Source organism: Ranitomeya variabilis, chromosome 8 (assembly GCF_051348905.1).
Source record: "Ranitomeya variabilis isolate aRanVar5 chromosome 8, aRanVar5.hap1, whole genome shotgun sequence".
Lineage (NCBI taxonomy): Eukaryota > Metazoa > Chordata > Amphibia > Anura > Dendrobatidae > Ranitomeya > Ranitomeya variabilis.
The window spans coordinates 123,725,683-123,743,633 of record NC_135239.1 but is presented as its reverse complement, the minus strand read 5'-3'; the positions used below and the strand labels follow the sequence as shown (position 1 = coordinate 123,743,633).

General features: G+C 42.3%; 1 protein-coding gene across 2 annotated transcripts in view; it reads left to right on the top strand.

Annotated features, from left to right (window-relative positions):
* PDE4DIP (phosphodiesterase 4D interacting protein) overlaps positions 1 to 17,951 on the top strand; it is a 1,987,893-nt gene that overhangs the window by 823,498 nt on the left and 1,146,444 nt on the right. For both annotated transcript variants that reach the window (XM_077276217.1, XM_077276216.1), the window contains one exon: positions 12,302 to 12,537. In XM_077276217.1, the coding sequence (XP_077132332.1) occupies positions 12,302 to 12,537 (236 nt within the window). The remainder of the gene's footprint in view (positions 1 to 12,301; positions 12,538 to 17,951) is intronic.

Sequence of the window (17,951 nt, the reverse complement as noted above, 5' to 3'; positions counted from 1 at the left end):
TTTCACAGGAATTTTTGGAATGTTTAAATAAAAATGAACATTTTACTTTTTTTCACACAAAATTTATTTCAGCTCCAATTTGTTTTATTTTACCAAGGGTAACAGGAGAAAATGGACCCCCAAAGTTGTTGTACAATTTGTCCTGAGTACGCTGATACCCCATATGTGGGGGTAAACCACTGTTTGGGCGCATGGCAGAGCTCGGAAGGAAAGGAGCGCCATTTGACTTTTCAATGCAAAATTGACTGGAATTGAGATGGGACGCCATGTTGCGTTTGGAGAGCCCCTGATGTGCCTAAACACTGAAACCCCCTACAAGTGACACCATTTTGGAAAGTAGACCCCCTAAGGAACTTATCTTGATGTGTGGTGAGCACTTTGACCCACCAAGTGCTTCACAGAAGTTTATAATGCAGAGCCGTAAAAAAAAAAATCATATTTTTTCACAAAAATGATCTTTTCGCCCCCAATTTTTTATTTTCCCAAGGGTAAGAGAAGAAATTGGACCCCAAAAAATGTTGTGCAATTTGTCCTGAGTACGCTGATACCCCATATGTGGGTGTAAACCATTGTTTGGGCGCATGGCAGAGCTTGGAAGGGAAGGAGCGCCATTTGACTTTTCAATGCAAAATTGACTGGAATTGAGATGGGACGCCATGTTGCGTTTGGAGAGCCCCTGATGTGCCTAAACATTGAAACCCCCTACAAGTGACACCACTTTGGAAAGTAGACCCCCTAAGGAACTTATCTAGATGTGTTTTGAGAGCTTTGAACCCCCAAGTGTTTCACTACAGATTATAACGCAGAGCCGTGAAAATAATTTTTTTTTTTCTCAAAAATGATTTTTTAGCCCCCAGCTTTGTATTTTTACAACGGTAACAGAATAAATTGGACCCCAAAATTTGTTTTCCAATTTGTCCTGAGTACGCTGATACCCCATATGTGGGGGGGAACCACTGTTTGGGCGCATGACAGAGCTCGGAAGGGAAGGAGCGCCATTTGGAATGCAGACTTAAATGGATTGGTCAGCAGCCGTCACGTTGCATTTGCAGAGCCCCTGATGTACCCAAACAGTACAAACCCCCCACAAGTGACCCCATATTGGAAACTAGACCTCCCAAGGAACTTATCTAGATGTGTTTTGAGAACTTTGAACCCCCAAGTGTTTCACTAAAGTTTATAGCGCAAAGCCGTGAAAATAAAAATTCTTTTTTTTTTCACAAAAATGATTTTTTAGCCCCCAGTTTTGTATTTTCACAAGGGTAACAGGATAAATTAGACCCCAAAAGTTGTTGTCCAATTTGTCCTGAGTACGCTGATACCCCATATGTGGGGGGGAACCACTGTTTGGGTGCATGACAGAGCTCGGAAGGGAAGGAGCGCCATTTGGAATGCAGCCTTAAATGGATTGGTCTGCAGGCGTCACGTTGCATTTGCAGAGCCCCTGATGTACCCAAACAGTACAAACCCCCCACAAGTGACCCGATATTGGAAACTAGACCTCCCAAGGTACTTATCTAGATGTGTTGTGAGAACTTTGAACCCCCAAGTGTTTCACTACAGTTTATAACGCAGAGCCGTGAAAATAAAACATCTTTTTTTCCCACAAAAATGATTTTTAGCCCCCCAAATTTTTATTTTCCTAATGATAACAAGAGAACTTGGACCCCAGAAGTTGTTGTTCAATTTGTCCCGAGTACGCTGATAACACATATGTTGGGGTAAACCCCTTTTTGGGCGCACGGGAGAGCTCGGAAGGGAAGGAGCACTGTTTTACTTTTTCAACGCAGAATTGGCTGGAATTGAGATTGGACGCCATGTCGCGCTTGGAGAGCCCCTGATATGCCTGGACAGTGGAAACTCCCCAATTCTACCTGAAACCCTAACCCAAACACACCCCTAACCCTAATCCCAACGGTAACCCTAACCACACCCCTAGCCCTGACACACCCATAATTCTAGTCCCAACCCTAATCCAAACCGTAAATGTAATCCAAACCCTAACTTTAGCCCCAACCATAACTTTAGCCCAACCCTAACCCTAACTTTACCTCCAACCCTAGCCCTAACCCTAACCCTAACCCTACCCCTAACCCTAAACGTGACTGAAATACGTGGCACTGAAATACGTGGCACTGAAATACGTGGAACTGAAATACGTGGCACTGAAATACGTGATATGTGGCACTGAAACACGTGGCACTGAAACACGTGGCACTGAAATACGTGGCACTGAAATACGTGGCACTGAAATACGTGATACGTGGCACTTAAATACGTGGCACTGAAACACGTGGCACTGAAATACGTGATACGTGGCACTGAAACACGTGGCACTGAAATACGTGATACGTGGCACTGAAATACGTGCAACTGAAATACGTGCAACTGAAATACGTGCAACTGAAATACGTGCAACTGAAATACGTGGCACTTAAATATGTGGCACTGAAATACGTGATACGTGGCACTGAAATACGTGATACGTGGCACTGAAATACGTGATACGTGGCACTTAAATACGTGGCACTGAAACACGTGGCACTGAAATACGTGATACGTGGCACTTAAATACGTGGCACTGAAACACGTGGCACTGAAATACGTGATACGTGGCACTTAAATACGTGGCACTGAAATACGTGGCACTGAAATACGTGATACGTGGCACTGAAATACGTGGCACTGAAATACGTGGCACTGAAATACGTGGCACTGAAATACGTGCAACTGAAATACGTGCAACTGAAATACGTGGTACTTAAATACGTGGCACTAAAATATGTGGCACTGAAATACGTGATACGTGGCACTGAAATACGTGATACATGGCACTGAAATACGTGGCACTGAAATACGTGGCACTGAAATACGTGGCACTATGGCTGTCAGAAAATGTTCATTAAACGGTTAGGGGTGAGGTTAGGGGTAGAGTTAGGGTTAGGGTTTGGATCTCTTTATCACCTTGATGGTGGTGGGTGGCTTTTCAGTGTGTTTTCTGTTTTTTTTCGATAAAAACGCATGCGTTTTTAACGCAAACGCATGTGCTTAAAAACGCAAGAAAATACTGCAGGTTGTATTTCTGAAAATGAACGCATGCAGAAAAAAAACGCATGCGTTTGAAAACGCGACCAAACCCGTACAAAAAAACGCATGCATTTTCAATGTTAAATATAGGGAAAAAACGTATGCATTTTTTTGTGCAAAAAACGCTGCAGACAAAAACGCAAGTGTGAAACCAGCGACGCTTTTTATAGCAAAAAAGTTTTTGCGTCTCCACATTTTGAGACCTAGAATTTTTCCACATTTTGGTCTACAGAGTCATGTGAGGTCTTGTTTTTTGCGGGACGAGTTGACGTTTTTATTGGTAACATTTTCGGACACGTGACCGTTTTTGATCACTTTTTATTCCGATTTTTGTGAGGCAGAATGACCAAAAACCTGCTATTCATGAATTTCTTTTGGGAGAGGCGTTTATACCATTCCGCGTTTGGTAAAATTGATAAAGCAGTTTTATTCGACGGGTCAGTACGATTACAGCGATATCTCATTTATATCATTTTTTTATGTTTTGGCGCTTTTATACGATAAAAACTATTTTATAGAAAAAATAATTATTTTGGTATCGCTTTATTCTCAGGACTATAACTTTTTTATTTTTTTGCTGATGATGCTGTGTGGCAGCTTGTTTTTTGCGGGACAAGATGACGTTTTCAGCGGTACCATGGATATTTATATCAGTCTTTTTGATCACGTGTTATTCTACTTTTTGTTCGGCGGTATGGTAATAAAGCGTTGTTTTTTGCCTCGTTTTTTTTTTTTTTTTCTTACGGTGTTTACTGAAGGGGTTAACTAGTGGGACAGTTTTATAGGTTGGGTCGTTACGGACGCGGCGATACTAAATATGTGTACTTTTATTGTTTTGTTTTTTCTATTTAGATAAAGAAATGTATTTATGGGAATAATATATATTTTTTTTTTATTATTTATTTAGGAATTTTTTTTAATTTTTTTTACACATGTGGAAAAATTTTTTTTTTACTTTGTCCCAGGGGGGGACATCACAGATCGATGATCTGATAGTGTGCACAGCACTCTATCAGATCACCGATCTCACTTACATCGGTACAGGCTTACCAGCGTCCGCTCTGAGCAGACACTCGGTAAGCCACCTCCTTCCCTGCAGGACCCGGATGCCGCGGCCATCTTGGATCCGGGACCTGCAGCCAGGAAGGAGGTAGGAGACCCTCGCAGCAACGCGATCACATCGCGTTGCTCCGGGGGTCTCAGGGAAGCACGCAGGGAGCCCCCTCCCTGCGCGATGCTTCCCTATACCGCCGGTACACTGCGATCATGTTTGATCGCGGTGTGCCGGGGGTTAATGTGCCGGGGGCGGTCCGTGACCGCTCCTGGCACATAGTGCCGGATGTCAGCTGCGATATGCAGCTGACACCCGGCCGCGATCGGCCACGCTCCCCCCGTGAGCGCCGCTGATCGGTGATGACGTACTATCCCGTCGGTGGTCATACGGGCCCACCCCACCTCGACGGGATAGTACGTCAGATGTCAGGAAGGGGTTAATATAATTGAACCCCTTAGTGACAGAGCCAATTTGGTACTTGATGACGGAGCCAATTTTTACAATTCTGACCACTGTCACTTTATGAGGTTATAACTCTGGAATGCTTTAACAGATCCTGCTGATTCTGAGAGTGTTTTTTCGTGACATATTGTACTTCATTTTAGTGGTAGCATTTCTTTGACATTATTTGCGATTATTTATGAAAAAAAACGTAAATATGGCGAAAATTTTTAAAAATTTGCAATTTTCAAAATTTGTATTTTTATGCCCTTAAATCAGAGAGATATGTCACAAAAAATAGTAAATAAATAACATTTCCCACATGTCCACTTTACATCAGCACAATTTTGGAAACAACATTTTTTTTTGTTAGGGCGTTATAAGGGTTAAAAGTTGACCAGCAATTTCTCATTTTTACAACACCATATTTTTAGGGACCACATCACATTTGAAGTAATTTTGAGGAGTCTATATGATAGAAAATAACCAAGTGTGACACCATTCTAAAAACTGCACCCCTCAAAACCACATTCAAGAAGTTTATTAACCCTTTACTTACTTCACAGGAACTGAAACAATGTGGAAGGAAAAAATGAACATTTAACTTTTTTTTTGCAAAAATTTTATTTCAGAACCATTTTTTTTATTTTCACAAGTGTAAAAACAGAAATTTAACCATAAATTTTGTTGTGCAATTTCTCCTGAATACGCCGATCTGTGGGGGTAAACCACTGTTTGGGCACACTGCAGAGCTTGGAAGAGAAGAAGTGCCGTTTTACTTTTTCAATGTAGAATTGGCTGGAATTGAGATCGGACACCATGTCGCGTTTGGAGAGCCCCTGATGTGACTAAACAGTAGAAACCCCCCACAAGTGACATTTTGGAAACTAGACCCCTTACGGAACTTATCTAGATGTGTAGTGAGCACTTTAAACCCCCAAGCGCTTCACAGAAATTTATAACGTAGAGCCGTGAAAGTAAAAAATCCTTTTCTTTTTTTTCCTCAAAAATGATTTTTTAGCCTGCAATTTTTAATTTTCTCAAGGGTAACAGGAGACATTGGACCCCAAAATCTGTTGAGCAGTTTGTCCTGAGTACGCTGATACCCCATATGTTGGGGGGGGGCACTGTTTGGGCACCCATCGGGGCTCGGAAGGGTAGGAGCACCGCTTGGAATGCAGACTTTGATGGGATGGTCTGCGGGCGTCATGTTGCATTTGGAAAGCTCCTGATGTACCTAAACAGTAGAAACCCCCAACAAGTGACCCAATTTTGGAAACTATACCCCCCATAGAGCTTATCTAGATGTGTGGTGAGCACTATGAACCCCAAACTGCTTCACAGAAGTTTATAATGTAGAGCCATGAAAATAAAAAAATCATATTTTTTCCACAAAAATGATCTTTTAACCCCCATTTTTTACTTTCACAGCGGTAAAAGGAGAAATTGGACCACAATATTTGTTACCCAGTTCGTTCTGAGTACACTGATACCCCATATGTGGGGGTAAACCACTGTTTGGGCACACGTCGGGGCTCGGAAGGGAAGTAGTGACGTTTTGAAATGCAGACTTTGATAGAATGGTCTGCTGGCGTTATGTTGCGTTTGCAGAGCCCCTGATGTACCTAAACAGTAGAAACCCCCCACAAGTGACCCCATTTTGGAAACTAGACCCCCCCAAGGAACTTATCTAGATGTGTGGTGAGAACTTTTAATGCCCAAGTGCTTCACAGAAGTTTATAATGCAGAGTCGTGAAAATAAAAAATATTTTTTTTTCTCCAAAAAAGATTTTTTAGCCCCCAAGTTTTTATTTTCGCAAGGGTAACAAGAGAAATTGGACCCCAAAAGTTGTTGTCCAATTTGTTCTGAGTACACTGATACCCCAAGTGTGGGGGGGACCACTGTTTGGGCGCATGGCAGAGCTCAGAAGGGAAGGAGCGCCGTTTTGGAATGCAGACTTTGATAGAATGGTCTGCGGGCGTTATTTTGCGTTTGCAGAGCCCCTGATGTACCTAAAAAGTAGAAACCCCCCACAAGTGACCCCATTTTGGAAACTAGACCCCCCAAGGAACTTATCTAGATGTGTGGTGGGAACTTTGAATGCCTAAGTGCTTCACAGAAGTTTATAATGCAGAGTCGTGAAAATAAAAAATATTTTTTTTCCACAAAAAAGATTTTTTTTAGCCCCCAAGTTTTTATTTTCACAAGGGTAACAGGAGAAATTGGACTATAAAAGTTGTTGTCAAATTTATCCCGAGTACGCTGATGCCCCAAATGTGGGTGTAAACCACTGTTTGGGCACACGGCAGAGCTCAGAAGGGAGGGAGCACCATTTGACTTTTTAAAGACAAAATTGGCTGTGGTGTTTAGAGACCCCCTGATGTACCTAAACAGTGGAAACCCCCAATTCTAACTCCAACCCTAATCCCAATACACCCCTAACCCTAATGCCAACCCTAATCCAAACCCTAACCCTAATCCCAACTCTAACCCTAACTTTAACCCCAACCCTAGCCCTAACTTTAGCCCCAACCCTAACCCTAAATATAGCCCCAACCCTAACCCTAACCCTTACTTTAGCCCCAACCCTAACCCTAAATTTAGCCCCAACTCGTCTAGCTGCCGGCTGGCAGATCATGGCGGGCGCACTGCGCATGCTCCCGCCATTTTCTTACCGGAGGAAGAAGCCGATGGCCAGGAGGGGACACAGGAGGACCCAGGGACACCGGTAAGTATAACAGGGTCCCCGAATCCCCCTATTTCTCTGTCCTCTGATGTGCGATCACATCAGAGGACAGAGAATTACACATCGCTTTTTTTTTTTTGCGGTCGCCGGTAAACAGTTAATTACCGGCGATTGCAAAACAGGGGTCAGTAAAACCGACCCCAATCATGTTCTTTGGGGTCTCGGCTACCCCCGGCAGCCAAGACCACAAAGACCTCCCGGTGCCGGCCGGCAGGCGCACTGCGCATGCGGCCTGCCATTTTTTGGCCGGAAGAAGATGGCGGCGCCCATAGTGAGCTATGAGGAGCACCGGGGGAGACAGGTGAGTATCGGGGGGCTATTGGGACCCCATTTCTCTGTCCTCTGATGTGCGATCACATCGGAGGACAGAAAAATTAAATGGGAAATCGCGTTTGTTTGTTTTTTGCGATCGCCGGTAAATGGTTAATTACCGGCGATCGCAACCCGGGGGTCGGTAAAAAACCCCCGAATCATGTTCTCTGGGGTCTCGGCTACCCCCGGTAACCGAGACCCCAGAGAAAATCTGACTCTGGGGGGCGCTATTCACCGTTAACGGCGCTGTGGTTTAAGTACCCTTAACTGCCGCCGTTAAAAGGCGTATCGACGGTCGTTAAGGGGTTAAATTTGATGCTAGTAAAAACAAAATAGTACCAAAAACATCATCAACATATAGTATGTGAGGATGGTGAATACATACCGTAAGGTAAGGAGAAGACGCTCCTATGTGGATATGTATTTCCGCATCCTGGTATCCTGATTCGTTATTCCTGGACGTACTGTCTCCAACAAGATATCAAAGGTGGGTATTGTCATGCGACAGTACTGGAAGAATTTGTCCGGATGTGTCCTCAGAGCTGAATAGAGCCTGTGAAAATGCCCTTTAGTGAGGCGTTGCTGCAAAAGTGGATGCACCCACATTCTTCTTCTCCTCCTTTGCGGATCAACTATCACAGGGTATGGCTGGCCAAAGCGGCGTGACAAGACCCAATTAAATAACACCCACTGAGTTGGTGTGAATTGCAGGAGGTCACACATGTTGCCCAAGTACCACCAAAACACATACACAAGCACAGCAACAAAATGGTCATATGGGAGGGTTCCACCTGTTGTAGAGGCCTTAAATAGGGTTTATGATGATTTAAATTATTTTCAGGCCTCAAAACCGTTAAATGTCCATTTTGTAAGGTTGCGTGAAAAAATGCATTACGGATGTCATACGGATTACATACGGAGGTTTACATGCGTAAAATGCTCAGCTACACCTTGCCTACGGATGGCATACGGATCACTGTTTTGGGATCATTTCTACATATTATGCCTGTAAAAACGGACCTTATTTTCATACACCAAGTGTGACGCCGGCCTAAGGGTGAAGAAAGAACAAATTATATGTTAACCACTAAAAAGTTGTTTTAGCACCAAGTTTTTATTTTTTCTAATAGGGCTAATATGATTATCTTTTTTTACAACAAACTGAGGTACATTTTTTTTTTAGTGCACCAATAGCCTACATGTAATCAGGAAATATTTTTCAGGCACAGTGCAAAGCTCAGAAGGCAAGAAGCGCCAGATTTTACTGTTATGGCTTACAGGTGCCATGACCCACTGGGAGAGTCCATGAGATTCCAGAACAGCTGAACCCCCCATAAGTGACCCCATTTTACAAACTACACCTCTCAATGAATTGATCTAGGGGTGCAGTGATCATATTGACACCATGGGTGTGTCACAGAATTTTATATCATTGAGCAGTGAAGAAAAAATAACTGCATTTTTATGACCAAAATTTAGTTTTAGCCCCAGATTTGACATTTTGACACAAGAAGTGGGTAAAAATATCACCATAATTTACCCCACAATTTGTATTGAATGTGACAATACCCCATATGTGGCTGTATAGTACTACTTAGCCATATGGAGACTCAGGAGGAATGGAGCGCTATTTGCCCTTTGGAGAGCAGATTTTCCTAGAACAGTTTGCAGACTCCATATACAGAGCCACTAATTGCTAGAAGAGCAGAATCCCTCCTCAAGTGATCCCATTTTGGAAATTATACCCCTTGTGGAATTTATCTACAGGTGTAGTGACTATTTTGACTCCATGGGTATTTTCCCGAAACAAGCGGCAAGAAATTTTGAAAGTGAAAATTGCAAACTGCCATTGTGGTGACCAGTACGCTGTAGTGACCAGTACGTTGCAGTCACCAGTATATTATGCCCAGCATGTGCTTCTGAAGACATCCACCCATAAGTTAGGTGGGCTCGCATCACTTCAGACCTTCAAATATCTTCCGATGATACGCACCCATAAATTAAGTGCTTTCTCTCCATTACAATAATGCCACACATGTGGCTGCTTACTGTGGTTTAAGCACAGTGGGGCTCAGAAGGAGGGGGTATTTTGATTTGGGAGGACCGAATTCACTTGATTTTATTTATGGGGCGGGAGCCATGTCACTTTTTCAGAGCTTTTGTTCTACGAGTAACCTGGGAAACCCATAGAGTTCCAGTGACAGATGACGGACCAGAGTGGGGACTTGTTTTGTGCAGGATAAAGTAGGGTTTTTATTGGTAACATTTTGGGGTACATAACATTTTTTCATCGCTTCCAGTATAAGGCTGGATCACATTCTTGTGTTCTACGATGAGCACTTACATCTGGGTTTCAGTATAAATTACTCAAAAATGAGATTCAAATGAAACCTCCAACAGAACCACCCACCATAATAAGGTAGATGGAGAAACTTTGGAGTCCATTTGGTGTCTACTCTGGTGGTATCCATCTTTTTAGGCATGCACATATCTGTGGTCATCCAGACTTGTGTGCTAAAAAAGCCTCCTAAAATAATGGGACACCACCGGAATACAGACCAGTTCAAAGTGGCTCCATCTGCCTCATAAGTGAATGGTTCAGTCCAGGGCTTTGTATGAATCATGGTTTTGGGGAATTTATAACAAAACCCTGACGTAAGGGCTCAGCGGAGAGCGCAGGATAAATGTGAGCCGAGCCTTATTCCGATTTTTGGGAGGTAGAATGAAGAAATCGACAGAAGTACAAGAATAGTTCTTATTTTTATTTTTGCGCAGTTCACCGTACGGTATAAGAGATAAGGTGGATTTATTCTTCGGATTGGTGCGATTACAGCGATCCTGGATTTATATAGTTTTTTTTTAGGTTTTGTTGCTATCACAGTAAAAATTATCTTTTATAAAAAGTATTTCTTTGGTTGTCACATTCTTAGAGATATAACTTTTTTATATTTTGGCGAGCAGAGTTGTTTGAGGGGTTACTTTTTTTGCAGTATGTGTTGCAGATTTTTTTAGGTACCACTTTGGGGTACATAATATTTTTTGATTGCTTTTTATTCAGATTTGTCAGACACAGAATGAACAAAACCAAGCAATTAAGTTAATGTTTTTATTTTTTGTTCCAATCACTAAGCAATAAAAGTGATGAGACCGATTTGTTTGTCAGGTCATGACGATTACTGCGATACCAGATTTCTATTATTTTTTTATTTGTTTTTGCATGGCCATATCCCGAGAGCTGTAACTTTATTTGTTGTTGTTTATTGGTTTGTTGTTTTCAATTATAACCTTTTTTTTTTACTTATGACTTTTTGATCGCTTTTCATTCATATTTTTGTGAGTCAATTGGAAGAAAAAGTGACATTTTTGGTGAGTTTTCATTATTTTTTTTCACGGAGTTTGCTAAGGGGATTAAATAACTGCCAGTTTTATAGAGAGGGTCTTTATGGATGCAGCAATACCAATTATGTGTACTTTTTTGTTTATTTTTGTTTTATCACAAACGCTTCGTTTTGAGTGTCAAAACGAATTTTAGTGATTTGCGTGTGCTATATTGTTAGTTTTTTAAACTTTTTTGCATATTTTATTTTACTTTTTTTCACGTTTTACTTAGTCCCACTGTGGGACATCTATAATTTTCAGTTCGATTACTTGTCTGATACACTGCTGTACTTAAGTACAGCAGTGTATGAGACTGTCAGTCTCTCACTGACACAGCATATGAGAGCCCGCTTACTGTTGGATCTCACAGGCCACCTTACCCTGGGGTCATCAAATGAACTCCAAGTAATATGGTAACCCTCGGGATCTACGATTCTCATCACAAGGGTCCGATGGTCACTAAGGGGGTCTTGTGACACCCTTGTAACAACTTAAATACAGTGGTATTTAAGGGGTTAATCGGTCCTGATCGGCTGCAAAACCAGCCGGGGCCGATACAGCATGGTGTAAGTGGTCATGTATAGCTGACATCTGTGAGAATCGTTGGTGCTATTCCCCATCACCATTTTAAAATGGCAATGAGGGAATAATTACCCTTAACAACTGCCTTTTTAATGTGTATCGGCAGTTTTTAAGGTGTTAATTAATTTACGGACATTTATTGTTTGACTTCTTTGCCTATCTAGATTGGATGGGTTGTTACTGAGATATATCAAGAATTTTATGTCAACAGCACCTTTAAAAATGTATTTACTTAGAAAATTGGTGATGTGTTCAACAATTATTTCACCAGCTGTAGATAGAAATATAGACAGTTTTAAAACAATGGTTTATGTTAGGTTTTTAGGTAATCTGGCTTTATATGTGGATTAACAGCTTGATCCCTTACTACACCTCAAGCTAAACTTCCCCATTCTTTAACATGCAAATTGCCTCTTCAGAGAAGAAGAGGAGTTGAACTCTATTGCGCCATCTGTTGGAAGCAGCAATCCTGTAAGTCATTATCGACCCTGTATGACTTGTTGGATTGTTTCTTCCAACAGCTGGCGTTACAGAGTTCAACTCCTCTTGCTCTCTGAAGAGGCAATTTCTGTATTAAATTTCTCAGAAGAACATTGCACAGTGAATAAGCCTCCTTACCATGGCATGCCAGAGGCGGTCAGTCACTCTCCACAAGGAGATACATTACCCATTCTTTAACAGTCAGTCTCATCTTTTTCAGAAAATATGACTGGTTGATTCAAGCCCAGGCTCAAGAACTTTCATTACTGCGACAGAAGGCGAGAGAAGGACAAAGTCTATGTCGTTTTCTTACTCAACATGTGGACGAAGTCATAAAATCATTTGAAGAGATGCTTCGAGCTAATGACATAGACTACTTTATGGGACAAAGCTTCAGAGAACAGCTATCTCAAGAAAATGAACTGGTAAAGAAAATGAACAGTAAACTTAACATCAGTAAGTTGAAAATATTATTCTGTAAAAGTAGTTAAAAATTATTAACCTACTAAAGATTTATTATTTTGTAATATGGAATATGGTGCACAGCATAGCCAGCGTCAGGACTGCGAGCCCAGGGAGCTTGTTAAGCGGCATTTTTTGCAGCATATCGCGCCTTGGTCTCTGCTATTGCTAGTAGTGTTATGTTAGTCCAGAATGCTTTTTGGTATTTTTTGGGACGCAGATTCTCCTTCAGTGACATAATACTTTGGGAGAAGGGGCCCTCCTGGCATCTGTGCTCCTTTATTTATTTAATTATCTGCTTTTTCTCTCATCCTTTTTTCTGCAGGTCTTAAAGAGGTAGTCCAATTCATTACATGTGCCACAATTCAGTTTAAATCACTAAAACAAGTGTGTTTTTAAATACCTTCTACTAACATTTCAGCCACTGAGGGGCGCTATCCCTGCACTTTCAGTGCTGATCATGTGACCTTGGATGTCTCCTGTGCTGATATCCTGTGATGTGACTTCGACTTCTGGGCTCCGGAAGTTGATATTGCAACACACAAACTCCCTGAGACTGCCCCTGATTGGCTTCGCTGTGGCCGCTGCTTCACTGCATGTCACAGCCCAGTAGCTAGTGTATGCTGGGTTAGGTAGAGAGGTCACATCTAGTGGGGCTGCTCCCATGTGTAGAGATTAAACTTTCAAGGTTCGGTTAGGGTTCGCCGTACTTATCCGAACCCCATTAGATTCAATGGGAGGCAAAACTAAATGCATAGACAACACCTAACGGGGTGACAAAAAGCTAAAACAGCTAAAATTAAGGGCCAACACCAGGAAAAGTGGCATCAATTTACTCACAGTAGAAATTTGCAACTGGCACAGCAGAAGTCAGCCATGGGCCATGCATGAGGTATCAGGCTCTGGCCCAGCATTTACAGCTTGGAAATTAAGTTTTAATGAGAACCTGGAGGTTAAGGGAACGGTGTAAGCTTTCTTAGGTGGGAGACCTCACATCTAGTGATGGGCGAGCACTAAAATGCTCGGGTGCTTGTTGTTCGGGTCGAGCAGATTGGAATACTCGAGTGCGTCACCCGAGCAACAAGCCCAATGTACAGTTAGGTCCATATATATTTGGACAGACACAACATTTTTCTAATTTTGGTTATAGACATTACCACAATGAATTTTATACAAAACCATTCAGATGCAGTTGAAGTTCAGACTTTCAGCTTTCATTTGAGGGTATCCACATTAAAATTGGATGAAAGGTTTAGGAGTTTCAGCTCCTTTACATATGCCACCCTGTTTTTAAAGGGACCAAATGTAATTGGACAATTGACTCCAAGACTATTTCATGGACAGGTGTGGGCAATCCCTTTGTTATGTCATTCTCAATTAAGCAGATAAAAGGCCTGGAGATGATTTGAGGTGTGGTGCTTGCATTTGGAAGGTTTTGCTGTGAAGTAAACATGCGGTCAAAGGAGCTCTCCATGCAGGTGAAACAAGCCATCCTTAAGCTGCGAAAACAGAAAAACCCATCCGAGAAATTGCTACAATATTAGGAGTGGCAAAATCTACAGTTTGGTACATCCTGAGAAAGAAAGAAAGCACTGGTGAACTCATCAATGCAAAAAGACCTGAGAGCCCACGGAAGACAACAGTGGTGGATGATCGCAGAATAATCTCCATGGTGAAGAGAAACCCCTTCACAACAGCCAACCAAGTGAACAACACTCTCCAGGAGGTCGGCGTATCAATATCCAAATCTACCATAAAGAGAAGACTGCATGAAAGTAAATACAGAGGGTTCACTGCACGGTGCAAGTCACTCATAAGCATCAAGAATAAAATGGCTAGACTGGACTATGCTAAAAAACATCTAAAAAAGCCAGAACAGTTCTGGAAGAACATTCTTTGGACAGATGAAACCAAGATCAACCTCTACCAGAATGATGGAAAGAGAAAAGTATGGCAAAGGTGTGGTACAGCTCATGATCCAAAGCATACCACATCATCTGTAAAACACGGCGGAGGCAGTGTGATGGCTTGGGCATGCATGGCTGCCAGTGGCACTGGGTCACTAGTGTTTATTGATGATGTGACACAGGACAGAAGCAGCCAAATTAATTCTGAAGTATTCAGAGACATACGGTGTGCTCAGATCCAGCCAAATGCAGCAAAACTGATTGGTCGTTGTTTCATACTACGGATGGACAATGACCCAAAACATAAAGCCAAAGCAACCCAGGAGTTTATTAAAGCAAAGAAGCGGAATATTCTTGAAAGGCCAAGTCAGTCACCTGATCTCAACCTAATTGAGCATGCGTTTCACTTGTTAAAGACTAAACTTCAGACAGAAAGGCCCACAAACAAACAGCAACTGAAAACCACCGCAGTGAAGGCCTGGCAGAGCATCAAAAAGGAGGAAACACAGCGTCTGGTGATGTCCATGAGTTCTAGACATCAGGCAGTCATTGCCAACAAAGGGTTTTCAACCAAGTACTAAAAATGAACATTTTATTTAAAATTATTGAATCTGTCCAATTACTTCTGGTCCCTTTAAAAACAGGGTGGCACATGTTAAGGAGCTGAAACTCCTAAACCCTTCATCCAATTTTAATGTGGATACCCTCAAATGAAAGCTGAAAGTCTGAACTTCATCTGCATCTGAATTGTTTTGTTTAAAATTCATTGTGGTAATGTCTATGACCAAAATTAGAAAAATGATGTCTCTGTCCAAATATATATGGACCTAACTGTAAGTCTATGGGAGACCCAAGAATTTTTCCGCGATCCCCTGGGGGTCCTTTTAAGGTCTAAAAACATCTGAAAATGATGGAAACACTGCTCAAATAACACGGGGACATCATGGGGATGGAAGCATTCCTGACTCCTAGTTCACAGCTATAAACAATTTTTTTCCGAGATTCATGACATTTTTCCCGGTGCAACAAAAAACACACCAAAACGAAACCATAACGGATTTTGCTGGGAAATATGTTAAGGTACATCTTTTGCAGGTTAATGACTTGCCTGTAAGGCCAAATAATTAACCCCAGACTGTAATGTTCCTCCCACACTTGTGTTTAGTTTCAGACGCAGCGTTTTTGAAGCGTTTTTCAACTTTAATATTGCTTTCAAACACTACAAATGCATTCACTGGGAAATGTCATTGTAACATTTAACAACCCTAGCTGGCCATGTGGTGTGTGACACATAAGCAGACCCATCTTGTTTAATTTATGAAGGAGGGACTCTTAAAGTCACGGAGCCTATTTTTACTGGTGCATCAGCCGGCATTAATCTTCTTAAAGGGCCATTAATAAACAGTGTGTCTCCTAAACTGTTGTAGCCTATGCTGTGAGTGGATGGGCTGCCAAGAATTACGACGCACCACAATACCCCTTTCATAAGATGTCCAGGAGGGCCTCCTGAAAAAATGTTGCATTGAATGCAAGGCCTGCCCTGCAACCAATTAATATGCACCCCAATAAGCATTTGAACTTATAGTGGGAATAACCGAGACATGGTTAGATGAAAGCTATGACTGGTGTTGTGAATTTGGATTCTGGGCTCCCCCGGTGGCTACTGGTGGAATTGAACTGGTGTCTTCATCTTCTCTGTTCACCTGTTCCCATCAAGATGTGGGAGTCGCTATATAACCTTGCTGCTCTGTTAGTTGCTTGCCGGTCAACAATGTTATCAGAAGCCTCTCTGTGCTTGTTCCTGCTCCTAGACAACTACTAGATAAGTTGGACTCTTGTCCATGTTTGTTTTTGCATTTTTGTTCCAGTTCACAGCTGTAGTTTCGTTACTGTGTCTGGAAAGCTCTTGTGAACAGGAATTGCCACTCTGGTGTTATGAGTTAATGCCAGAGTTTTAAAGTAATTTCTGGATGGTGTTTTGATAGGGTTTTCAGCTGACCATGAAAGTGTCCTTTCTGTCTTCTGCTATGTAGTAAGTGGACCTCAAATTTGCTAAACCTATTTTCATACTACGTTTGTTATTTCATCTTAATTCACCGCCAATACATGTGGGGGGCCTCTGTCTCCTTTCGGGGTATTTCTCTAGAGGTGAGCTAGGACTAATATTTTCCTCTGCTAGCATTATTTAGTCCTCCGGCTGGTGCTGGGCATCTAGAATCAACGTAGGCATGCTACCCGGCCACTGCTAGTTGTGCGTTAGGTTTAGTTCATGGTCAGCTCAGTTCCCATCTTCCAAGAGCTAGTTCCTTTATATGCTGATGCTATGATCTCTTGCCATTGAGATCATGACAGTTTGACCGGCCTACTAAAGGGTTAAAATCCTTGGCTGAGAAAGGAGAGAAATAAGTAGTCTGCTGAAATTTTTTTTTTTTTTTTTCTCTCCTTCTAATCTTTGAATGGTTCTGTGTCCACCTGTTTGTAATGGATCTTCAGAGTGTAACTGCAGGTTTGAATAATCTCGCCACGAAGGTACAAAATTTGCAAGATTTTGTTTGTCATGCACCTGTATCTGAGCCGAGAATTCCTTTGCCGGAATTTTTCTCGGGGAATAGATCTGGGTTTCAGAATTTTCGAAATAATTGCAAATTATTTTTGTCCCTGAAATCTCGCTCTGCCGGAGACCCTGCACAGCAGGTCAGGATTGTGATTTCCTTGCTCCGGGGCGACCCTCAAGACTGGGCTTTTTCATTGACACCAGGGGATCCTGCGTTGCTCAATGTGGATGCGTTTTTTCTGGCCTTGGGGTTGCTTTATGACGAACCTCATTTGGAGCTTCAGGCAGAAAAAACTTTGATGTCCCTATCTCAGGGGCAAGATGAAGCGGAAATTTACTGCCAAAGATTCCGTAAATGGTCTGTGCTTACTCAGTGGAATGAGTGCGCCCTGGCGGCGACTTTCAGAGAGGGTCTCTCTGATGCCATTAAGGATGTTATGGTGGGGTTCCCTGTGCCTGCGGGTCTGAATGAGTCCATGACAATGGCTATTCAGATCGATAGGCGTTTGCGGGAGCGCAAACCAGTGCACCATCTGGCGGTGTCCACTGAGAAATCGCCAGAGAGTATGCAGTGTGATAGAATTCTGTCCCGAAGCGAGCGGCAGAATTTTAGACGGAAAAATGGGTTGTGTTTCTATTGTGGTGATTCTACTCATGTTATATCAGCATGCTCTAAGCGCACTAAAAAGCTTGGTAAATCTGTTTCCATTTGCACCTTACCGTCTAAGTTTATTCTATCTGTGACCCTGATTTGCTCTTTGTCATCTATTACCACGGACGCCTATGTCGACTCTGGCGCCGCGTTGAGTCTTATGGATTGGTCCTTTGCCAAACGCTGTGGGTATGATTTAGAGCCTTTGGAGACTCCTATTCCTCTGAAGGGGATTGACTCCACCCCATTGGCTAATAATAAACCACAATACTGGACATAAGTAACTATGCGTATT